The sequence below is a fragment of the Athene noctua genome, chromosome 11, assembly GCF_965140245.1.
Source record: "Athene noctua chromosome 11, bAthNoc1.hap1.1, whole genome shotgun sequence".
Taxonomy (NCBI): Eukaryota; Metazoa; Chordata; class Aves; order Strigiformes; family Strigidae; genus Athene; species Athene noctua.
In genome coordinates, this window is record NC_134047.1 from 5,295,764 (window position 1) to 5,321,602 (window position 25,839).

A 25,839-nucleotide genomic window follows, 5' to 3' on the forward strand; every position below is an offset into this window, starting at 1 on the left:
GGACGCATGGCCGGTGTTTTCCGTTCCTCCGCGCCCTTTCCCCGGCTCTTTCACTGAGGAACGTTCTGCCTGCCGGGAGACGGAGCCGGTAACAGCCCCGGCCTACACGGGACCCCGCGGGGCGGCGAGCGAAGGCCTTCCCCGCGCCCGGCTCCCGCCCCGGCGGCCCCGCGGCCTACAGCTCCCGGCAGGCACCGGGGCCGCGCCCCGCGGGGCGGAGCGGGCGCCGGCCCGTCATGTGACCGGGCGCGGTGGGCCCGCGCGGGGCGGGGCGGGGCGCGCTCGGTGCCGCGCTCGGGCCCGTGACGGCGACGGCGGCCGCGTCGCGGTGAGTGTCCGTGGGGCCCGCGTTGGGCGGCGGGGCTGCCCCGGCGGGGTCCGCCGCTGTCCCCGCCCCTCCCCGCGCCGGGGATCCTGTCTTCCCGTGCCGGGATGCCCCGCCGGGGGCTGCTGCCGGCCCGGGCCTTCCCGCCGGCCCAGCCCCTCTCCCGCAGGGCACGGCACACCTCGCGTTCCCCGTCGCTCGTTCTTCGCCTCCCGGGGTGGTCTGGGGGTTGCTGGAGGCTTTTGCGAGGGCGCCCCTTGCCGCCCCGAGCGCTCTGGGCGCCCGGCGGTGCCTGCCCGCCGCCCGCACTCACCTGCGGCCGCCGCCCGCGGAGCCCCGGCGGGTCCCGGCTGTTGAGGCTCGCTGGGTGTTGCTGTTCGGCTCCGGCTGCTCCTCACTCACGCCCTGATGTGCTGAATCAGTCTGGAAGCGAGACCTTGCTGCAGCGCGTAGCCCAGCGCCGTGGCTTAGCAAAGACACCTTTGAACTGTAATTTTTACCTTTCCTGGAAAAGGCAGTTCTCTCCTGTAATATGAAAATATTCCGAGTGCTCCTGACTGCCTTTCAGGCTTTTAAGTCAATGTAGTATTCTTTTTTTGACTGCTTTAAATTTTGTTCTAAAGCACATGAGTTATTTCAGTGTTCACATCTGAAAAGCTGAAAGCTTCCATTTCAGAGCAAACGTTTTTAGTTAATTTAAACCAAAAAGATGATGGACTATTTCTCCTTCCTGGTCTTTGCCCTATGGCAGTCAAAAAGCACAATTCCTACTTTGTGTGATTGGTGGTTTTTTTGTTTGATTGGCTTTGTGTTGGTTTTTTTCCCAAATGTACATATAATTAAGAGCATAAGAAGGGTATTACCTTTTTTCTTTCCACCGAAAGCCACATTTTTCTTGGTGCTATAGAAAGCAACATAGACAAATTAAGTTTTAAAATTGTGTAGACGTTAAGTGTTTTGCAGTTGGCCTGTAGATTGACTTCTCACAATAGGTACTAATCAAAACTGATGCTTAAAAAGTACTTTGGCTCTACCGAATACCTGTTTGGGGCAGTATTGTGCTCATTGGTTGCTGATAGTCATGTATTTGTTTATCATTAACTGGATTTGAAGGGCAGATATCATGGTGCAGGATTAGCACTGTGCAAAACTAGAACGTGTTTCCTGCTATAGTTTTCTTTTTAGTGTTAAATTGTGGTTTAGGTGTTAAAAAAGTTGGGCTGTACTAACTTTTAGGCCTTAACATACAGAACTTTGGGGGCTATATGTAGCTTTATTGTGTGACAAGCATCACAAGAGATGAGATATAGAGGTGTTTTCAGTAAAATGCAGGATTTGCCTTTTCAGCACTCTTTATGATCCTATGCTTGGTCAGAAGGAAACTTTGGAAAGATGCACTTGTCAAAGAGACAGACATCACTGGGGTTGAGCAAACTCTAGTGTTAATGTATTCCTGACATGTAGGGTTACAGTGTTAACTAGTTAATTTAGAATGCAAGACTAATTTAATGAGAAGTAACTGTAAATCTTTAATATTGTCTGTGTTCTTTTGAAGGAGACGGCATACTAATTTTTCTAAGAACTTGAAACAAGTAAAAAGAAAGTTTTGTTTCATGGTCTATTCCTTCTGACTTTGTCAAGTTACATAGCAGCTTTCATATGAAAGTCTTTCCTGAATGTATTTGGGAAAAGAAACAAATAAATGGCTGTATTCTTTAGGAAGGGATGAGAGAGGAAATGCTTAACTGTGTGCAGAAAGGTGGCTAACTATGTATGGGGAACATAAGCATGGTTGAAAGTCTATGTAAGATTTACACATTAGAAACATTTCAAAACTTTATCTTAAAGCTTTAGAAGAGAAAGTTCTTCTCAGTTCCAGCTACTTGATGGCAAACCTCCTGACACAAGCTAAAACATAAAAAGAACTAACATTGTTTCCTTTCTCCGGAATGTTTTTAGTAGCAAATATTCTGGGGGTTTGCTTCCTTTCTGAAGTTTTTTTAAAAGTAACATCAATTGAAATATTCTGTCAGTGGTAACAATGTCTTCCTACCTGTTCCATTCTTGTCAGGGGCCAGCTACAGCACAAAAGTCAAATGTTGTTTGAAAGCTGAAGGAATGAACACACTGCTGTCCTCTCATCTCACACTGAAGTGGGCCTGTCTGTATTTTCTACAACTGAAATGACTTATTAAACTTGGAGGCTTCCAAACAAGAGAAAACAAAAGTAAGTGTTTTCAAGTAGACTGGGTTACACTATTGTGGAAGATAGGGTGTGGGTTTTTCAACAAAATCCTAGGTAATTGTTGCGCAGCCTCTTTGCTGGGTTGGTGCATGCAGTGAATGGAAAGGTTGTATGCCAGGGTTTCTGCGTGATGTAACACACTAATGCATAACGTACACAGACAGATGTGGAATACAGAAGTATCAAACTTTCTGTATCTGGCAAAATACCCGCCTGTTACCTCAAAGAGAGCACACGTGGAAGTGTGGTGCTGCCCCATGGATGACTTAGGCATGGTAGTCCCAGTCTCCCCTTTCTTAGGGACTGAAGCAAAGAACAGTTTTTGGAATGACTTCACCAGAGTCCTTAGTCTGCTGCTTTTTAAACAGAGACAAACTCAGAATGGTACTTTCTCTGTGGTATTATGTGTATTGAGAGAAGCAATTCCTGTAGTGGAAGAAGGAACTAAACACAGCAGGTGAAAGAGGATGAGTCTGATGCGTCGGTTGCACATGCTCTCAAAGGAAGGTTGGAGGAAAGCCTGGGTAGGGGATGTCATTTTAATCGTTACAGTGTAATTTTTTTTTAAATACAGTATATCATTATATAACAGATACAATTTCCATTTCTCTTGTGGAATCATCAGTTAAATCTTTAGCAATAGAACTGCAGTGGCCTAAGGGGATATCTTTCAAGAAGAATGAGCAGAGAGCAACTGAAGGCTTTCTTAATAGAAAACTTTGAAGTTGTATTTGCTGCCCCATAGGCTTTCCTGTCAACGGCATCAGCTTTTGACAATGTGGGAGGTATACATACCCTGCAGGGGATGCAGAGTAGAGAAAATAGACTGGGTGGGTTTAGAAAGCCACAGATCAGCCTTCAGGCATAGGTTTTCTACAGATGTAATGCTGATTCTGGAGGTAATGTGACAAATGGTTCCTAAAAAAACCCACTCGCTTCTGACATGCCCCCTAATCTAGCTAGATTTAACAGCTACTGGCCGTACAGGGCTACATGCATAGAGGGAAAACTGCTGCTTTCTTTGATCCACTCACATGACTGAACTTCAACTTTAGAACCCAGTTACCAGAGTAAATATTAAGAAAAAGTCAGGAAAAAAGGTAACTATGACAGGAGAAAGATGTTATTCATAGAACACATACAGGAGAAGCAATAAGCAAGGACAAGTGGACAGAAATAATTGTTAGCATAAATTACAAGTAACAGACTTCTGACAATTGCTAGAAAACAGGCCTTAGCAAATAATTATATTTATTGCCACTGGAGTAGGTGCTGTTTTTCCTTGTTACCGTGGTATAAAGCATGAGAAATATCTAACTAACAGGTCACAGTCCATCAGTGGATGAGTTATTGAGTGTCCATGATGGTATGTGCCCTGCTGTATCATCTCTCTTTGTGAGTGAGCTTGTAATTCTCTTACAAGAAAGTGTGCCAGGATAAACACCAGTATCACCCTAAGATACACTTTCAGTGTAATTTGAAAGAAGGAAGCAGTTGGGTTGATAATTAGAAAAAATAATGTTACAAACTTCTATGTTGGGTTTTGTTGGAAGTTGTGATTTGCTTTGAATATAGGGTGGGAGTCAAATTTCATGAGAAATTAAAACAGTAAAAGAAAACCTTCAAATGGAGATAGGAGAAATATCAATCAAATGAAGATTTTTTACTCCCTCCAGCTATTATTTATTCAATACCTGCCTTCCATGTACAAGGCACAAGATTTATTTTTTTAAAGAAACGCATACACAGAAGTGTGTAAGATCTGATGGCACTGAGAAAATATTTACCAAACTTTCTGTCAAGCTTTGCTACTTCCTGCCACTTGTAGAACTTCATTGTCAGGATACTATTTTTTGTTAGTGCAAGGTCTTCTTTCGAATATCTTCGGAACTACCTGGTATAGTGAGCCTATAAAATAGGAGTGGACAGACAACTGGTGCACTTCTAATTTGTTTGCTGAATTAGCAGTCACTTGACTGTTGTGAACTTTTGTTTGTTTGCGCTTGTTCCTCTTGAGTCCTTTAGGGACAATGACTTGCCCTTTCAAATAGAGGGCACATTAGGGAACAAGAGAATGCTTTTTCTGGGAGAGGGAGCGCTTCTGATTCTTCGCAAACAAATTCAGCAATCCGTGTTGAGTTGTTCAGCTTGGCGTTCACAGTCTAGCAGAGAATTGGCAACATGAGGGATTCTGGAGTGCATTTTTCTTAATGACAGGGAGCCTGGTGGAGAATTGATGTTTAGTAAACAGGTAGCTTCAGATTAAGTTTTTTTTCTAAGTGATACGTTTTTGTAGGATGCAGAAATTTTTGTAATGTATTACTGAGGAATTTGATTAAGTCACTTAGAAACTTCAGTGCAGAAGGGCAAGTACTAGTATGCCTTCTACATGCACATATCCCACTGAGGCTTGTACTGCTGGCATGCTTCTTGTGTTCTTGTTAGGCTTGGAATTGAGAAGGCTTTCAAAGAGACTTGAAAGCTCATATGGTTACCTTGGAAAATGTAGATTTAGTAAGTACATGCAAAGGGGGAATATCATTTAGACATTAAGGGAGAAGACCTATTGGTGGCATAATCCAGTCTCAGATCAGTAGAATCATGAGGATCCTTGAGGAAAGGTAAGGGCCACAGACTCCGTTACTGAGAGGTTACACGTGGAAGGATTTTACACCTTGTAACTGTGACAGTAAAGAAGAAATAGGAGATTCTGTGATCTAGCAATCCATCTTGATTCCAAAGATCCACTCTGGAATAAGTGCAGGTAGAATTTTGTGACTTGATATGCAAAAGTGGCTTGTTGATGTACATCCTAGGAGTGATTTGCCCTTGAACTCTAATGGTAAGAAATCATGAGTGCTCTCCCGAGTGGTTCAATAGAGCCTCTTCCTTTTCCTAAGTAAGTTGGTTTTCCTTTCTTTCTGTTTGCCATAAGTTGCACAAGTGACAGGTAATTGCTGCTGGCCACAAGTAAATACATGTAACTGATGTCTGAACTGGCTTCACTCTAGGCATGATTTTGAAGTCAGTACTGTATGACTTTTAAATGTTAAAATCTGGTTTTAATTAAAATATATCAGGTCAGAGAGCATAAGTGACATCATTATGATTAATGATCAGGGGGCTGGAGCACCTCTTATATGAAGAAGGGCTGTGAGAGTTGGGGTTGTTCAGCCTGGAGAAGAGAAGGCTCTGGGAAGACCTTATAGTGGCCTCCCAGTACTGAAAGGGGGTTTATAAGAAAGATGGGGACAAACTTTTTAGCAAGGCTTGTTGCAGCAGGACAAGGTGTAATGGTTTTAAACTAGAAGAGGATAGATGTAGACTAGATGTAAGGGAGACATTTTTTATGATGAGGGTGGTGAAACACTGGAACAGGTTGCCCAGGGAGATGGTTGATGCCCCATCCCTGGAAACATTCCAGGCCAGGTTGGACAGGGCTGTGAGGAACCTGAATTAAATGATGTGTCTGCTCTTTGCAGGGGGGTTGGACTAGATGATCTTTAAAGGTCCCTTCCAATCCAAACTATTCTATGATTATTTTTTTTTAAATAGTTTTGCTTCTAAAACCCCCCTGCATTGGTATCCTTCACTGTTGCATAAAGTTTTTTCTTATTTTCTTTGGAAATCAATATTAGCGAGTATTTCTGTGGTGTGGATTTTTTTGGTGGTTTTTTTTTTGTTTTTTAACTTCATCTGTTTGGAATGCTCTGCCTTATGCTACTTATTTTTTGTAGCTTTGTTAAACTTTGGAGACTTCTCTTACCTTATTTTTGTTTCTGTTACTGCATTTAGTTCCTTTGTGCTAAAATATAAGTGATGAAATGAGTGTGAAAGATGTATGTATTTCTATGGGCTTGATTAGTTAATTGTGGCACTTTGGTCTTGCTGTTTTTTGGTTGATTGCTTCTGTTTGGTTAGGGACAGCTTGTGTCTGGAAAACTGCCTTCATTGATGTAGATATTTCTTGTGGCTTGTTTTGTATCCCTGTATATCTTTATATATAATTCTAAAATTTTATTAACCTTTAATGAGGTGAATGACTACTCTTGACTTCATTAGATTAAATGCTCATTTACTAGTGTTAAAGATGCTGATGCTTATTTTGATGACTTTCTCATATGGTAACTTAGATGCTGTTGTTGGCTTGACCCTTCAGAACTGTTGCTTTTCCATATATTTTTTTCTTTTAAAGGATTTATGTTCCTTTCTGCTTAATACTTAGAGTGAAATACTTTTTTTTTCCCTTCCTTCATGGCTGTCTTAGTTTAATTTTGCTACAGTCTTAGAAATTCCTAGAGTTCTCCTCTATTCTATATGTTATCCCTGAAAACCCATGTATTATGTGTTATCTCTTCTGTGCAGTTGTGGTGGTGACAGATGTGGTTTTGGTTTTAGGACTTTGTATTTTATGCTTTTAATTTTATTATGTGAAACACGAGGCAGTATATTCATACTGCCTCCGTGGGTTGTTACTGTACCAAATAAAACTCTACAATCTTTGTGTAACACCAGCATACCTTGTCATTATAAACCTGCTTTTTAATTTTCTTCATCTTCTGTTAAAATGAGAGTGCAAACAGCTTTTTCTGTATGTCCACACTAACATACACTAACCTCTCAAACACAGTGGAAAAATTGTTTACTAATATAATACTCTTGTTCTTCTCTTTGCAGTAATTCCTTATTTGGTATCAGGACTAACTATGAAAATAACTTTATTTTTATCTAGACTGGCAGATGCCTTGCAGATCTTAAATGATTAACCCAGTGCACTGATTGCTTTCAAGTGTCATATAATTGTCGAATTGTAACTGTAACTCTCTTTAGAAGTGCTCTAGTTGTTTTCTGAATTACTATGACAACAAATGAAGGGGCTTAGTAAATTTTCTAACTATATTTTTGGGAGAGGCCTTGGAGATGCACAAATCAACTGGAGCAGGATTATGAGAACTTTGGCGTTATCCTGTGTCATGGTTACTGATGTGTGACAGAAATTGGAATGCTTCTAGAAAATGTTCATTTTTACTCTATTGATAAATCTGAATCTGGTAAAAGCAAATAATTCTCATGCTTATCCAGGTGCCCGTATATTTTTTTATGTACATATGTATATACACAAACACTAACTTTTCAGCTGTGTCACTAATGTTTTTTCATTATGTTTACCTCTTACTCAGTATATTCTGTAAATGTCTTCTGTGTATGGTAATTTAGCAGTTTAATTTCCTTAATCTTTCCAGATTAACATATTGAATATAGACCGTACAGAGTTAAAAACTTCATTTTGCATTGTATTGTCAAAATTACCCTTGCTCCAAATGATTGATACAGGTACAAATTTGGAAGTGTTTTTTTTCCAAAGTTTTAATCCACTGATGGAGGGTCAAAAATATAAAATCTGGAAATTGGTGCCAATTTACTTGGTGCTGTTTACTTTACCTCAGATGTTTGTGGTAGTAATCCTTTGGCAGATGCAGATTATGTTGTGTTTGGGCACAAACTAGTTCTTTATAGATTGACGCAAGCATGGCTCAGTTATACAATACAATAGTTAAAAATTATTTGGTGTGATTCTCATGTGAAGATGAAGCCTTAAAAAGACTAAGAAAATGTCAAATGAGCTTTAATTTGTTCCTGTATCACTAATAATGAGAACTAGTTTCACCAGGCTGTTGTCAATCTAAACACGGTTTATAAGAGTCTTGGTGGTGTTTCCAAGGTGCACTGCACACACCCTCTAACCTCTTGGCAGTGAAGAACCTTAAGGAAGGAGTAGCTGGTCATTTCTTAACCCTCAAAAGCTTACTTACACGTTTTAAGGTTTATTTAGGTTTTTTGTGTGGCATTATGCTTGTGTCTGTCGGCATTTATTCATAAAGAGCAGATAACGTCCTTGAATTGACTTCTTAAAATCTGGCCTTCAGTGCAAACCCTTTCAGATGTCAGTGTGCCTCCATTCCCATGAATCCTAGGAAGCACAAGTATAAATATAATCTTTAATGAAAATACAGATCCTGAGTCGTTTAATTGTTATTGTAGGATCATTGGAGCCTACATTTCTTGGTAGTGTTACTATATTAAGTTCTGGTAACTTTAACAAAGCTTTGTTTATTAGTTCAAGTTAAATCCAGTAAAATTGCTTTGTCTCCTTGCTATTCTAGATTCAGGGAAGAATGTTCGTTTGTAACTGCAGAATATCGTAAACAAAGTTGTCTGATTTGTTTTAAATTTGCAGAGTAATTGTACTTCTGATCAGCTGCTGACAAGCATGGGTTTTGTATGGTTTTCCATTTTTGTGCAAGTATAGAAGTACATATGGGTGATACTGGGGAATAAAATGTGTTTGCAGTGGAAAACTACTTGTAAGATTTTTTTTCCCTGTGTGGAAGGACTACTGCTGCTCTGTGATAATGAGAAAGTTGTAGCTATTTTAAGACTATGATGGAGTGTGTTTTTGAATTGTTCGTGGCAATATTACTGTAGGAGGTTGCCAGAAGCTCTTTCTACAATTTGACAGAAAAAGAAATAATATTATAAAAGGAACTACTTCGTGTTCATTTTAAATGTTTCTGAAAAATTCTTTGCTCTTTTGATACAGAGGAGTCCACTTCCTTAAGGGTGTGCCCTTGTTTGATGGGTACTTTTAAATGAGAGCTTTATCTTGTCTGTTGCCTAAAGATCACAGAAACAGAGAGTAATTCACGCTGGAAGGGACTTCAGGAGGTCTCTAGTTCAACCCCTTGCTCAAAGCAGGATCAGACCCAGTTGCTCAAAGCTTTATTCAACTGGAGTCTTAAAAACCTCTGAGGATAGAGACTGCAGGATAGAGACCGAAGCCTCCCTGGGCTCTGTTTTCATTGCCTGACTGCTTTTATAGTGCAGAAGTTGTGGTGTTTTTTTTCCTTAAATCAGGCTGGAATTTAGTTTGTTTCGCTTTCTTGTTGTGTCTTGTCCTCTCATCACTCACCACTTTGAGGACCTTGGCGCTGTCTTCTCAGCAACCACCTCAGAGGTCCTGGTGGGCAGCTGCGAGGTCCCACTGAAGCTGTCCCTTCTTCAGGCTGAAGGCTTCCCAGCTCCCTCAGCCCCTCATTACAGGGCAGGCGCTCCAGGTCCTGGTCCTCTGCTGAACTTGCTGCAGTTTGTTTATGCCTGTCTTGTACTGAGGTCCAAAAGTGGACACTGTTCTAAAATGCTGTCTAATGGGTGTTCTGTAATGTGAAGTTTAATTACTTGACCATAGTTTACTTGTAGGAATCAGGGACATATGTGTGGTTATAAATGTGATTATTAGTATTTGGATATTTAAAGTGATTGGATTTAACTTGCATTAATTTTAGTGAAAATGTTTGGGTTTAAAAAAAAATCTGACAGATAGCTTACCTTCAATACGTATTTATTCAACTTAGCTCTGAATAAGTCTAATTTGCATCATTAAAGTGTTGGAAATTAGGCAGTAGATGGTTGTAACTCTATAATGAAATATTCTATAGAAATTGAAGTTAGTGAGTGAATACATTCTTGCTGTAAACTATGTTTAAAGAAATTGGTCTTGGGGAGAATTGGGGGAATTTTACACGAAATAAACATAACACACAGAAACACACACACACAAAGGTCTGCTACAAGAGCTGCACAGACACCTTTTTTGTTTGAAGTGGCCTAGGGAGGTGGCAGGGTGGAGGGGAGGCGAGCTCTGTCCTGCTGTATTGTAAGGTTCTACAAAGAGAAATTTTCCTGAGAATCTGAAAGGATCTCTGCTTATTCCTTATAATTTATACTGAGGTTTGGAAAAGTTATAGTCAGTGTTCTGAAGTCAGATGATTATTTCATGTAATGCTACAGTTCAGCCAAAACTTAGTGGATGTGGAGTGAGGAAATAATACAGAAAGCAAAGGAGGAGACAGAAGGCTTTTCAAACACTTCATACCATTCCCTGTGTGAGCAGCAGAAGTACTCTAAGGTTAGAGGTAGTATTGAAAGGCATAAGGAATGTCCAAACTTTCGTCCTGATGAGCTTTGGTTGGCACTGAGGTGAGTGTCCAGGATCCTCGGTGGGCTGGTGTGACCTCTGCTGAAGCTTGTCTTTCTGTGGCTTCACTGGTGGAGTAGCTGTGGTCGCAAGATCAACAGCTGTTTTGGGTGTGCCTGTACCTGCTGCAGCCAAAATTTCCATTTTACAGTGCGGTTCTATTCAGGGTTGCCACATCTTTTAAAAGTCACTTTTCTAGGGCTTTTTTATGCTCACTTTCTCTCATGGTTGGTGCAGCCCTAATTGAAATTTATGTGAGCTCTAGTTAAAACCACTTTCTATGCTGACATAGAAAAACTGGGGCTGCTGTGCTTTTGTCTCTTTGTCTCATCTGATGTTTCTCAAATAAAATATGAACAAAACCCACTTCATATGGAAAACATTTTAAACCAACCTTCTGAGTAAATATACCTTTTACCTTTATAAATATCTGGTTATTAGAAAACTTAGGCTTCTATAAATTAAGGAAAGTCATCTGAACAAATACTGGATGTTCACAAGTTAACATAGCAATACAGAAAAAGTTAAATTACCTTAAGTTTTATATTATGCAAGACATTGCAAGAAAGAAAAAATTGTGAAAATATCTTCTCAATCTTCTGAATTTTATAGTCAAAACATTAGGGTCCAGTGTTGCAATAGTTTTTCTGTGGAAGGTAGTTTGAAAGAACAATGATTTAATGTTGATTGCTAATAGCTTTTCATTTAAATTGTTGACATTGTACTAAAATTAGGTCAGGACCCTTCAGTGTTTGGAGAAAACTGAGACTGCCAGACACCCAGAAGGGAAGTAATGCCTCTGTGTGATATGGTCACACAGGCTAGGTGGCATTCAAAAGCATTTTTATTTTTCAAATTAATGTGGATTCCTTTTTTTACTTTTTTTTTTTTTTCGTGGAGAAGTGTGGTTTTTATACTGATAACCTGTATCACTGAATATTGCAGTTTTAAACAGTGTCAGGTTTCCTTTATTTTCTGTATGAGATATGGAAGACTTGGGCACTGTAGGGAGGTCGTGGTTTTCCACCTTCTTGCACAGACACATGCCTGTATTGTTATAATAACTTCAAAGCATTTTAGATCTTGCAGTTTCATCTATAGCTGTCACTTGTGTAGGGCTGTTGCAGGGTCACTGTGAGCCCACTGTTATGCAGGAGCATGGGCTGATTTGTCATGGTGCAGAGACCTGAGAACTTTTTTCAGTGTTGAGAGGAGAGAGAAAGTCCTTTTTTAAGTCTGCAAGGTTTCATTTATGGAATAGAAACAAAGATTGTGTGGTCTGTAATCACCCACCACCACCACCCCCCCAACCATGCAACCAACCACTCTTCAAAATTGCTGTACGATGTCAAATTGGCTCGACAAGGGGCGTGTGACTAGGGGAAGGGAAGTATAATTTGGTGCGAAGTTACTGTTTGGAGTAACTTCAAGTATGAGCATTTTCCCAGTGTTTGTTCTAGAGATTCCTCGTGCAATGTGAGGAAATGATCCTGTGTCATGCGGTTCTGTCTTTAATCAATACTATTTAAAAAAAATTAAATCCTTTTCCTTTAAACATATCAAGGCTATTCAGACGGCTGGATACTCCCCCTTCTGGTGTGCTAACTGAAGTTTCAGTCTAGGAAATGGGGGATTGTTTTTAAATGTAGAAGTACTGTGGATCTCCTGCTTTTTTCCTTCTTTTTTTTTTTGAACTTGAAACACTTGGGTATATGAACATGCTTGAGATTTCAAGAGCTGTGCAATGATTTTTTTAGTTTGTTCCTGTTTTCCTAAATTAAAAGTCCTAATACAAATGTCCTAAGTAGGTTGCATTTCATAGTATGTGTATCCTGTCACTTAAAACAAGCAGTCTAATGTCTGTTGACCGAACTAATAATAGTATTCAAACAGCTGAATTCCAAAATACAGCTTGAGTCAGAATACGCCTTATAATAAGAACCAATCCGAGAGCTAGTAATAAATTTCGTGTTAGATTTGGATGCTTTTAAATAGTGACCTTCAATACAAGGCATTGTGTAATTTTTTTAAATTAATAGTAACTTGTAAAACATTCTTGGAAGCTCTTGATGTCTACCTGTGGACCTCCAAAGTCTAAAATCTCTCCTATAAATAATATGTAGTCCAGGAGGAAGTTTAAATCTCCAATTTGTGCTTTCTCGTCAGATACCCGGTATGGCCTCATCATCAACACCTAAATATAATTCAAACTCCTTGGAGAGTTCTTCAAGTAAAAGGGTGAGTGTAATTTTTTTCATGTTTTTTATGTTAGAGCTCTGAGAATTCATTATCTTCCATATTTGGGTAGAAAAATAAGTATTTGAATGCCTTTTTTCTTGAATATATATACTTATTTTTATAGCTAAAATTCTAAATCTGTTAAATATGTTGATTTAAATATCTTTCAGAGTGGATGGGCAAAATGCTCTCTGTATCACAAGTTATGAGAGCCTCCTCAAAATCAATTCTAATATGCTTACTCTTATCCGTACTTTCTACATTGAAATATTTTGTGACATTCTTGAAAATTTTTGGCACTTTGCTGTAGAAAGACTGTGCTGCAGTTGATAAGATAAACCTAGTTATGTTTCGCTGGCTCACTTTTAAAATGTTCATTGGTAGTGGGAAAGACGTTAAAGCAATCTAAATTACATTCTCTTCTGCTTTTTGATGTGTGTGGCTGAAGAAAAAAATGTAACCTGTGTGCAAGAAAACAGAAACTAAGGTTTTGTTTGGCTTTTTAAACATTTCTTCCAAACTAAATATTATTTTCTATTAATCATTCTTAAAAACTACTGAACATGGGAAAGTCACAAATGAGTAGATGGTGTATAATAGTTGTGAGTACGTTGCTTAAGTGATTTCAGTTGATTTTTCTTCCAAGCCCAACATACTTGGAAAATTAAATGTGCAAAACTCTCAGAGAACTTACAGTAGAGAAATTTAATTCCAATTTAATGTAAATATACTTAACCATTCTTTTTGAAGGAGAAAGACTAAAACGTGCTTACGTTTCAGATCTGTTCAATCTTTTTAATAGTTGCAGTTTAAGAGAGTTGTGTGTGTTCCTGTTTTGGTTCAGTATGTTGATTTCTACCATGGAAAAACCTGTTCTTTCCCATGAGAAGTTACCTTTAAGATTTTTTTTTAACCGGGAACTTGAAGGACTTGTAAATAAAATACAATGTGCTGTTGTACTTCTCTTTCTTCAGACTCTAAAAGATGGAACTAACTGGGAACAAAATGAAGAAATACCTCGTCTGCCAGGAGAGACTAGAGTTACAGGTATAGCTGCCGTATAGCTGCTTAATGCAGCGTATGTTTCTGAGTCTGGCATATACACGTATCTGAATTGTTTTGTAATTTGGGCTGGGGATGGGGATAAGTCATGCTAAAATGTCATTAATTTAAGTAATTGTCATAGGGACTTTTTATTGCTTATCCTAACTCTTTAAAATATTTAAAACTCTTTAAAATCTTGGTTTCCACACATGGCAGATGCTTCAATACAAAGAAATTGCAAATCAAGATGTGTCATAATTGTATCTACAGACTAAGTAGCATGTGTCTAGTGATGAGAGCTCCTCCAAGCCTTCCAAAGTCAAGAGAATTCTACATGCCACCCACTACGTATTGATTTCTTGTACGGTAGTGTGGAACCTTAGCCCAAGCTGTGACTATCCTAAGTATAATCTTATGCTTCCTTGACACAACATCACATGCATGCAACTACTATGCGCTTGTTAGCCTTTACATACAGTAATTTTGTGGCATAAGGAAGATTAAAGTATTGTGTATAGTGGTTTCTTACTTCATGGAGGCTCTTCCTGGAATGGAGCCTTCCACTTGTGGAAGTTTGTGTTGAAGTATCAGAATGCAACTGAAAGTGGTGTCTCTTATTTGTGAAGCTTCTCCTTTCCCCCTTGCCTGAGGATATCTTAGGTGGGCTTGTAAACAAGATTGGCCAAGATGACACCAAAGTGGTGATTCGGAGGAAGTAGTTATATTTTCAATGAGGAAAGTTATGGGGAAGGCACGAGGGACAGGGTGTGTGACTAAGATGAACGTTTGATATGATCCTTATGAAAATTGTCTGTGCTTTGGGACAGCACCCTGGAAGGAGGATGCTTGTGGAAGGCAGATAAGTAGACTGGGCTAAAGAAATGAGGGAACAGGGAGAAACAGGTGGTTTGTAGTGCTTCACTTAAGTCTTTAATGGCATTGCTTCAGTTAAATCTTTCTTGGGTAGTATGTGTTAGTACTCATTTTGTTACTCTCCTTGCTGAAACACTGCTGATGGCTCTGCTGGATTTGATTGCCTCAAATTGAAATGTTATGTTTCTCTTCAGGATGGTGGGTTCCCTAAACATTTTGCAATTTGAACTATGTAATTCAATGCGGAATTGGTTACAGAGCACTGAAAAATGGAATACTATCAACAGAAGAATGTATTTGTTCTGGGATAGTGAATAGACAGTTCAGTAATCACAGAGAGGACTTGAATCTACTTGCTGTGCTGTGTCCTGCCCTCTGCCATGTAATGCCGAGAAGGAGAACAGCACAAATGTAACTAGGGAAGGCTACTGAAACATGTTGATTTAATTTGGGCAAATTTAATATATGAATCTTTCACATTTTCTTAATAATTCAAGTGGGCAGAATTCAGATTTATTACTTTTCAAATTCATTCATCTCTCAGAGTGGCTCTTATGAGTGCAGCTCACTTTATTTTACTGCTACTTAACTGATGCTGCCCTTAGCTCTGATATTTTTTTTTTGCAATCTTTAAGAAATGCTGCATTTCTTACAGACAAGGATGTTATTTATATGTGTCCATTTAATGGCCCCGTCAAAGGAAGAGTGTACATCACAAACTACAGGCTGTACCTAAGAAGTGTGGAAAATGTGAGTAATAAGCCACAATTACTTCCGTGAGATGAGTTGGCTTTAAACCCCCTTCCCTTCACCCCCACTGCCTTTGATTTATTTTGTGGCCAGTTCATTTGCTTTAGTTTTGGCACACGTATGCTTGTGGAATTGCATGGGAGGCTTTTTACTTGAAATAGTTTGTAATGTTTGTAATAACCATATCTTAATTGTGTAATGACTAAATAGTAATTGCCTTTGTGCCACTGAGAAATTGGTATAAAGATGGAAGTTCTTTAAAGCTAAATGTGTTATAAAAGTGTGGGTTTTGCCTGGTAAAATTACAGTTTAATCACACTGAACTGATACCTTTATCTTTTGTCTGTTGGAGCTTTTCTAATAGGTGTTCCCTTTACACTTATTCTGTGATAGATCAAGGGCAGCAGCTAATGGTGTGTGATACTTCTTAAAATGGCTGTCAGTAAACCAAGATTTTGATTGTCCTTGCTGTTGCAAGAGGAAAATACTTTGATAATAGAACCTCGTGTGGGAGGGGGGAGTAGTAGTGTGTTTGATATGCAGCAATATGAAAGGGAATAAAATGCGCTTGTTATCTGTTTCATAATATGGTTGGGTTTTTTTAAATAAAGTTTTAGTACTCTTGAACTGAGGTCTTTCTCACTGCACCTAGCTCTAGTAGTAACATCTTTTTCTTTTTGTTCCTCTTTATTCTGTGTATCAATAAAGCAGCCTTAGCAAGCAAAGATTCTCAGAAGTATGTAGCAGAAGGCATCTTTTAGGGTGTTGCCACCTTTTTTCCCTGCATACTGTATTATGCATGAAGTATTCTTCTTGCATGTTAATTTGGATGATGTTCAAGACTGTAGAGTGACTGTACAGACTTTGTGATATGTTGGGGGGGGAGGCTCAATTAAATACAGAAATACACTTGTTGCTTCTTGTATGTATTTCACATCTTTCTATTCTAGAATGCACAAGAACAGTTTGCTTGAGTCCTCTTTTCACATTAAACTTCTCCTTACTCAAACTTTCCTTGCAGGATCCAGTTGTGGTATTGAATGTTCCATTGGGTGTAATTTCAAGGATTGAAAAAATGGGAGGAGCTTCAAGCAGAGGAGAGAACTCTTACGGATTAGATATAACCTGCAAAGTAAGACTTTCCAGTAATTCAATAGGAAATGAAATCTAAAGGTTCCTTTTCTCACTACTTACCTAGTTATGGGAATGAAAAAACATGTTCCTCAAAGCTAATTTAAAAAGAGCTTTTTGGAACTGGACGGGGAAATACCTTTTGTATAAAGGGCTGTTTAACTGTCCTCTCTGTATACAAGAAGAGGGATTGCTCTTCCTTTCCAAATCACTAAGTGACAAGACGTTTTGCACAGTAGTCTTGGTTTAGGGCATTATTCCTGCAGTGCTTCATTAGTTAATTTGCTCTAAAAGTAATTTTTTTATAATCGTAAAATCTTTGAAGAACCCCTCAAATGGGGCTTTTGTAACGTGTAAAGGCAGTGAAAAGCTTGTGTAACAGCTATCTCTGTTTCTTTAGTCTCACAAAAAAATCATCTTGCCATGAAAAAGAATAGTCGTAGGGGAGTTCCTAGTGGCTAATTCAGGGTCCTTTATTTGTCTTATGAATGGAGTATGTATACACATTTGATTCTTAGTAGTTAATGCACAGATTGCTTATTTTTGATGTTAGTGATGAGAAAATAGCTAGAGACGGTGTAGTCTGGACAGATTGTTGGCAAATTTTCAGTTTGAAAACACAGAGTAACTCCCATCCTGCAAACTTTCAATACCCCATGAGACTTCTTAGTGAATCAGATATAGTCATATCTGATGGCTTTATGCCAAAGCAGCATTTGCACCACACAGAATGTGGTACTGCTTTATTTGTAGAATTCTTATGCTCTATTCTATTTTATGAGATAAGAAATAAAACTGAACATTCACAGTGTTTTGAGGTGTGTTGCAGGCAGATTCTAAATCATGTTTAGTGTATAATATAGCATTTGTACATCAGATAAAAGTATTCTACTGCTTTGGTTCACTTAAAAGATAATGCCTTTGTTTTAGGATATGAGAAATTTACGGTTTGCATTAAAACAAGAAGGGCACAGTAGAAGAGATATATTTGAAGTTCTCACAAAATATGCTTTTCCCCAGTCACATAACTTGGTAAGTTACATCATTTATACTATTGAGTTGTCTTAATGCAGAGTTCTTGCCAATTAATTTTAACTGTTTTACCTAGTAATGGACATCATGGCTGCTTAAAAAGAATAAACACAGAATCTGGTGTCAGCATAAACTAAAGAGAATTAATGTTTTTATTTTGTACGTTTACAACACTTACATCTATGTATTTGAAAATTATGGATGCTATATGCTATCCTTCAGGTAAACTACCGAGCACCTCTGATCCTTACAGATTTCATTGCCTAGAGACTGCAAGTTATCCTCCCTAATTAGGAAGTATAGTAGTACATGCCTTGATTTCTTGAAAATGTTAAATTGCTGGGCAGTCTCCAAGGCAATGATAAATATGAATCGCCCAGAGTTTTACTTCAGGAAAAGAAGGCATGGGAAGATAACACTTGTTTTATTCATGAAACTGATGAAAAATATAACAGGCAGCTAATACAGTAATGAATTTACACAGATTTATTTCAGGTTAAAAAAAAAATTTATGAGCAACAGTCATGTTAACTAAGCATAATCTTCTCTTTCTTTGCCGAAATCTGTGTACTGTGCTGGGTGGATCATTTTGACAACTCTTCAGTAAATCCATTATTTTGTCTTTTACCAAATTCAGTTTACATTTTATTGGGGTGCTTTCATTTAGAATAATTGCATAAGAATCTCTTCACAAAACGTTGGAGGGTTCTGCTATGAATTTTTAAGAACTTTGTTCAGACAGTTGTTGAGTATATGAGGCTGCAGCAAGAATCTTATTTTCTTTTTGCAAAGATACATGTCAATCAGTGGTCTATACTCTGTAAGCATTTAATTCTTTAAAACTTCTTTGCAGAAGTTTTGCATTCTGTATGCAAACAGTCTGTGGAAAGAAAGCATAAGAAAAAAGAAATGCCTTTGCTTGGAGTATTTTGTAGTGTTGATGAATAGGTCTTAAGAAATGAAACAGATTTCTACATTTGGGTAGGTGTGAGGAGTTATACTCAAAAAACCTGCGGCTTCTGGACATCATCTGGTCCAGGATTCTGTTGCAAGCAGGGCCTTAGATTAGTTATCCAGGGCATGGTTAAGCCTAGTCTTGAGTATTTCCCTGAGGTAGATTCCATCATATCTCTGGTAAATCTCATCCAATATTTAATCGTTCTCATGGTGAAGAAATTTTTTTTCCCCCTTACGTTGAGGACCTGTATGGATTTGCATGTAGTGAATGTGGACAAATTAAGTTGTAACTGACTTAGGAGAGTCCCTTGTGCGATTTTTTTTTTTTTTTATGGTATCCAATCCAACTACAGGGCTTGAATAACACGATGAGATGTGGCTTGTATTAGGTTTTGTCATCCAAAAGGACCGGGTGTTCCTGTCTAGTGATGGTAGTGAGTAATGTGTGGACACTTCCTGCTTTATTTGTGGCACCTGTTGAACCTAGTAAAGCTCATCGTTACATACCCTGGACCATTTTGAATGTAACTTGCCAACAAAAGTTATGCTCAGTAACAAAAGGCTTGGTCAAGGCAGAGGAAATTTTGCATTCAGATTCAGTAAAGCACAGAACTTGAAGATAGTGACAACATGGAGAATGCTTGTACTGTATATCTCTTAGCTATGTCTGGAGCAGGGTATGACCATTAGAAATTATGATTACTTAGGAGCAGAATAAAGGGAGTCTATGTTATATCATGTAGTTGCACCTGACCTTATTTCCACAATGTGAATGAGCTGTTAACTTTAAAATGAGCTAAGCAAGTATGTGGTATTTTTGATGTGCTTTCATCATATTTCAGCAAGCAGCTTAAATTCATCCTGCCAAAGGTGGGCGTTTCTGCCTGGTTGTTCTTTCCTGTCTTGGTTTTTCCTGCTGCATGAGTTTGGGGCTGCATGACGAACCAGGTAGGGAACTGAAAAGGGTCTAAAGCTGAACAAAGAGGAAAAAAGTATAAGCTTTACCCTGAGTCATTTCCTCAATCTTGTTAGCCCAATGTGAGGATGGTGTTGGGGCATCTGTGGGTAGATATGAATGAAGAGGAATGATGGGACTGCCTCTTTCACGAGCTCCGAGCTGTGCATGCCTGCCTTCTCCTATGAACATATGCTAACACTGACCGTGCAGCCAGCTCAGTCAAGGAGATCTATAAAGGATGTGCTGTGGCTTCTCGTCACAGCTCGGTGAAGATGGCAGCCCTCTGCTACTCAAATGCTGAGCTCTTGCTTTTCTCTGGTCTCCTTCTTTCTACTTTCCAGCCATGTGGTTGATTATTCCCCTTATATCAAACTGATAGTTGTATAATCACCAAGTAAGCCAATGCAGCTCACTTATCCAACACAAAATATTCTGTTTGCTGACTTAATCTTTTGCCACTTTGAGGAGACCTGCTTTGAAATCAGTATGCACCAGAACCAGTGCAAGAGAGACCATGCGAGTGGAGAAGGGAGCAGGCAGAAGAGAAAAGAGAAGGATGTCCTGTTTTTAACAGTGTTAAACTGGTCATTTTTCTCAGACCACCTTGTGGAACTGCATCCTTGATCTTCAGCTGTTTTGGCAACACTGATGCTTGTGTAGCTGTGCAGTAGAAAGAAGGTATCAGGACAATAAAGGTCTAAGACTTTACTGTCCTAATTTTTATCTGTATTTTCATATTGTATGTCAGATTTTTATCTGACTGATTTTTTATCTGTAATGAAACCATATGCTTAGAGCTGATCCTAAACAAGAACTTTTAGAGATGCCTTGCTTCCATTTTCTTCATGCTATATCATTCTCGGACAAATGGATGATAAATATAGCCCAAAACATTATTTCTGCATGGAGTGTGCTTATTGTTTTCAAGATTTTTCTCCATCACCATCCCAACAGCAGTGTTTGAGAGCCTGTAATAAATCACAGGTCTGTTTGCAACTGTTCATCTGTTTCTCAACATTATCTTATGTGCCTACTTCCAGAAGCTAATTCTTGTCTCTTTCCAGTCTGAATATATGTTGGGTTCAGATCTTGAATCAATTACATAATGTAAAACCTAATAGCTCATCTGACTGACAGTTTACTTGATATGGAACAGGCAGCTGCTATCCATAATTCTCTGTTGCATTTGCAAACTTGTGCTAATTGAATCATTGCGGAAAGTGTTTTTAAAAAAAGGTTTTTTTAAACAAACCCCAACCCCCCCCCCAAATTAGATGTAGTACTTCACAAAAGATGAGATATATTTAGTCTCTGTAGTTTAGTTTCTGCTTAGCAGCTGCTTCACTTCCTGATCTTACCTTGAAACTACACGTCATCATTTTTATAAGATTATTTGCTGCTGTAATACCTGCATAATACATATTTATTTCTAACCATGATAGCTCTGTGGAATGCCAGTTTTGATGAGAGACAGTGGTAGTCATGCTGGCTGACTTCGACCTCTCCCACTCCTGGTGTAGCTAGTTATCCTGGTAATTCAAAATGTCTGAGAGTCAGATCATACCAGTGTTGCTATTGGACCTACAAAGATGATTTTGGATGGCAGTGGGGCCTGTTTGATGGAGAACTTGATTTTGCAAAAAACATCTTGACTTGAGACTTCATTCTGAATGGCTTATGTCTGTCTTGGTGCACTAATGGTGTAAGGTTACCATATTTGCAAATGACGAGAAGTTAATTGTGTAAATATAATGTCTGATCTTAGTCTTTAGATGAATAGGTAAGATGTAACTGGCTGAGTTGTAGTAATGGCATATTGAAGGTGAGTATAATGATATCTTTATTTTTAAACACACTGAGAAACTGACGGTCTTTTCACTGAGTAAAAGCTTAGTGATTTATAATACATGAAAAGCATAAAACAGTAAGTAAGGAATAGAAAAAACAATTTACTTTCTTTGCATGTGTGTAACACCTTGTTCTAGTTTTGCTGCTTTCTTTTGTAATGCATAAAGATTGGTCAACTATCTAATAAATTGTATATATGTTATATGCTCATGTACAAGCAGAAGTTGTATTTATGTACTATGATTCCATAAATAGAGTAAATATATAACTATTTGTAAATAGTCTGCTTGCCAAACTGTATTGTCAGATTGCAGCTGTTCTCTCCTTTATCTCGCAGAACTACATTGTGTTGTGAGCAACCAGTGTATCGCGTATTATTTTTGTGTGCAAAATAGTAATGATAAATTGAATGTTGAAGGCAAGCATGTAGGAGGACTGAAAAAGAGACTGTGTGTGTTGAAATTGCTGGTTAGCACCTGCAAGGAAGTAAACAGAATTATTTGCACAGTGAAGCTTAAAAAGTAGCTTACCAAAAATATTACAAGATTTGAAAGCCTTTTGTATAGTAGATCTCTGCTTCAAGTGAAGCAGTAGACTTCTGCTTTTTTAGGCTATGGATCTGCAGTGCAATCCCTATTTCCATTCTATGCAAAGAGGCTTTAATTTGCTTTTGCAAAGATCTTAACTGATGTCTTATGTCCTGTTTTTACCAGCTGCAGGTATTGATAAGTCCCAAGCCTTGCACTCCATAAGTTTTCTGAGTGGTGATTTGCTATACTATTTTTTATTTCTTACTTTTTTAATGCTTTCCTTGGTTTCTTCTCTGTTTCCTGTGGCAGATGAAAAGAATTTGAAACTGATTTTTAATTAGTTGATAGACTAATAGGAATTGATGGGCTTCCATCAGACATGTAGCACTGGTCTTCATCAAACTTAGAACAGATATGGTCAGTACATTGGAAGTGATTGCAAACTATCCCACTTTGAACCCAACATGTGAGATAAAGCCAGTAATCAGTATAATTTAAGGTAAATCTGTGCCTTGTGCAAGTAAGTGGCTTTTGGTTAGCTGGTCTCGGTGGTGAGAGGAGAGGCCATCTCAGGCTTGTTGCCTGAAACACTGATTTATTGAGCAGGTAGTCTACCAAACTAATCTAGAGTTGGCTCAGGTATACCTGTAGAAACCACAGTTATGCTTTCTGATTATATGTTCATGATTTCAAAAAGCCTGTTCATGATCTAAAAAAACCCCACAAACAAGCCACACTTTTTCTTACTGCAGTATTGTTCTGAACCTGAATGTCTCTTGGGTGTAGGTTTTATTTTTTTAAGTTTCCAACCATTTTTGTCAAATTTAGACACATCTGTTGAAGCTGCAGTTGATTGAATTCCTGAAAAAATCGACTGGGTGCAAAAGGAGCTGTGGAGAAGTGCTTTCTGTTGGAGAGGCAGGATTAATGAGAGAAGGGAATAGAAGTTTGTGTGTGGAGGAAAGAAAGGAATGAGTGGAGGTTAGGGTGGAGGCTCAGAGTACCTCAAGTATTGCTTGGGGAGGAGGGTTTAGCAGGGATATACTATAGATGTGTGGAGGGAAGGAAAGATGTGTGAAGCAGGCATGAAGCAGAGCTAGCCAACTTTTTATTAAACCCTCTTGTTTGAAAGGCTTGCCTGTGTGTGTAATGATGCACTGAGAGAGGTTGGCAGGGCTTTTCTGCTTTCTGAGGTCATGCGATTCCTACAGCTGGTCTTGTAGTTTGCTTCTCCAACTTTCCTCTGCCCTCCGCACTCTGAAGGATATAAATGTACAGCCAGCTGGTCCAGACTAAATGCCTGTGGGCAGTGAAGTGACTTCCCTGTTTTCATCCTGACATGAGATGTGTGTCTATATGTGAGGGGCACTAATATGAAGGAACCTGTATCCACAAAAAGCTAAGCCATGTATTTTTACTAAGATAATGCCTCTCAAATCTTACATCAAGTGATAAAGAGAACCAATGCAGAATATATTGTAAATGACAGAATTTTTTCTTCCTGTAATTTCTTTGTCCCTTTTTCCTGCTGCATTGTAGAACTGCATTCAGATGATATGCACTGTGATGTGAAAGCTTCAGCAATGTTAAACTAATCCAGACATAGACACAAACATACTGCATTTAATCTGTAAATTTGGGCTATTTACGACAAAAGTGGAAATATGTGAGTCATTAATGCAGATGTGAAGTTTACCTGAACTATAATAAACCCTTCTGGGATCTAAATATGTATTTATCACGTTCATTTGTTCACTATTGTGGAGTTTGTCGATTTGGTGCATCAGAATAACAAAAGGTTCAATTCAACAAAGAATGTTATTAAATAGAAATTATTTCACATTGCTCATTATCACATTTTGTTTCTAACAAATAAAATTAATGTACAAATGTGTGCTAAATATGACTTGTACTGACGCAGTAAGAAATTACAATTGTATCTAGGCGTATATCTTATGTTTGCTGAAGTATATGATTCTTAGTATATAGTTATAAATATGAGTTGCTTGTTACACTGAAGTTAAACTGTAGTTTGAAATTAAATAGAATGATATGAAATGAGTATAAATGTATGCAGTTTTAAATACTCCTACTTGGGCTTTTCTGCTGTGTCATGTTGGGATACACATATATATATACACAAATTTTACTTTCATCTAGTCAGCTGCTTAAGCAGATGTGAATGTATGAAAATCTTATGTTAAGAAATTACTTTAAACTGTATATTGTTGAATGCAACCATGCTGTGATTGTCAGAGTCGAAAATTAAGCATTTTTACTCTTTGAAGAGTAAAAGAGAATGCTTTATATATTGCTTTGAATGTTTTATTGTGAGAGACGGACCTAAGGTAGGGTGGGGATGTTGCTGTATTTCAGACTCTGGCATTTAGCTTGGACTACAGCTAAGGCCATCATCACAGAATATTTCAAGACTTGAAATATAAGGTCTTAAGTGAAAGGCTGTTGAGGGTGGTGGGGGCAGGATTCAGATCTTTAATCTCTTTTGCACAATGAGAAAGACTTTCAGTAGTAACCAGATTAACTGTACACAATATGCACACATAAAGGTGTGTATATACATTTTTGTTAGAACTTAATCAACTCCTGCAGAAGAAAAATAATTTTTGGTCTGCAGGTTTTTAGATGCTGTTCATTTTTAAATGCTGTTCTTGTTGGTGTATACTTCAGGAGTTTTCTCTGAATTGCTCATAAAAAATCTAAGACCAAACTTTGTTCCATACACCTTTGCATTCATTGTAGCATTGTTACTTGTTAGGCTTCAGATTTTTGCTGGTCGATCCATGCTACTAATGATTTTGTTTCTTTAGCAATAAAGGAGGAATTTTCACTACCTGAATTGTCAACTTTAATAGTTGTGGGCTGGGTGACTCAAAGCCTTTGTAGCAGATATGGTAAAGCTGCTGTAGCTAAATGTTTTAAATGAAACATGCTGTACATATTAGGACATTGTTCTTTCAGAAAGGAGTCTGTCATCCCCTCCTCATGCATAGTAAATTTAATTCTGTTTTTTAAAAGGTGAAAACAAAATACACTTTTCCATCTGATTTCTTGTGCATTCTTTTGTGGGTGACATGAGCAGCATAGCTGCCATTTCTTTATTTCTAGTTTGGAGCAGAACCTTCTTTATTTTTATCAGTAAAATCTTCTGTGTAACAGCTATCACAGTGCACTCTAATAAACTCATGTATTTTACTGATCGGGGCTTAAGCTGGGTAGTTTTTAAGTTCTCATGAGGAAACTTGCAGTAAGTAGCGATTTAAGTAACATATTCCTGCCTTTGAGACATCTTTTAAGTGATCTGATAAGATTCCAGTGTTTCTGTTTCCTACTGTTATAAGATTCTTCTTTGTCTCTGGTTCCCTGGTGAATTCTTAGCATAGTTGCTCTTTGGGATATAGCAAATTCCTCTGGGGAGGAGGGGGTGATTCTTGTGTGCAGCTATTTATTAATAGTTCAACAAATCTACTGCTTTAGCAATATTCCTAGTTTGCAATTTAAACACACAACCAACCCTTTTCAGTTTTTCTGCTTAACTTCTGATACTTGCATTTATTTCTACTGGCATGGGTTTTTTTCTGATACGTAGATGTCCACTTCTTTCCTTTTCCTTTCTTCATCTCTCCCTCCCTCCCTCTTGGTGGCAGTTTACTTAGTCAAAAGAATCTGTAATGTTTACTTACACTGAAGGCCTACTCCTTTAAAAATGTTGAAGACATTCGGAAAACACAATTTGGGAATGCATTGTTTACTTCTGCCAATGAATGTTCTTGCTCTGAAATACTGATTTAATTTTAAATTCCAGTTTCTAAAACTGGTTGGATAAAGTATCTTGTGTGAGCAGTAACGTTCTTT

The 25,839-nt window shown here is 38.3% G+C and overlaps 1 protein-coding gene across 2 annotated transcripts in view; it reads left to right on the forward strand.

The window, feature by feature from the left end:
• Positions 1 to 243: 243 nt before the first annotated feature.
• MTM1 (myotubularin 1) overlaps positions 244 to 25,839 on the forward strand; it is a 46,207-nt gene continuing 20,611 nt past the window's right edge. For both annotated transcript variants that reach the window (XM_074914925.1, XM_074914926.1), the window contains exons 1-7: positions 244 to 328; positions 2,397 to 2,552; positions 12,772 to 12,843; positions 13,818 to 13,890; positions 15,416 to 15,510; positions 16,532 to 16,642; positions 17,572 to 17,673. In XM_074914925.1, coding sequence (XP_074771026.1) covers positions 12,781 to 12,843; positions 13,818 to 13,890; positions 15,416 to 15,510; positions 16,532 to 16,642; positions 17,572 to 17,673 — 444 coding nt within the window. In that variant the 5' untranslated portion in view covers positions 244 to 328; positions 2,397 to 2,552; positions 12,772 to 12,780. The remainder of the gene's footprint in view (positions 329 to 2,396; positions 2,553 to 12,771; positions 12,844 to 13,817; positions 13,891 to 15,415; positions 15,511 to 16,531; positions 16,643 to 17,571; positions 17,674 to 25,839) is intronic.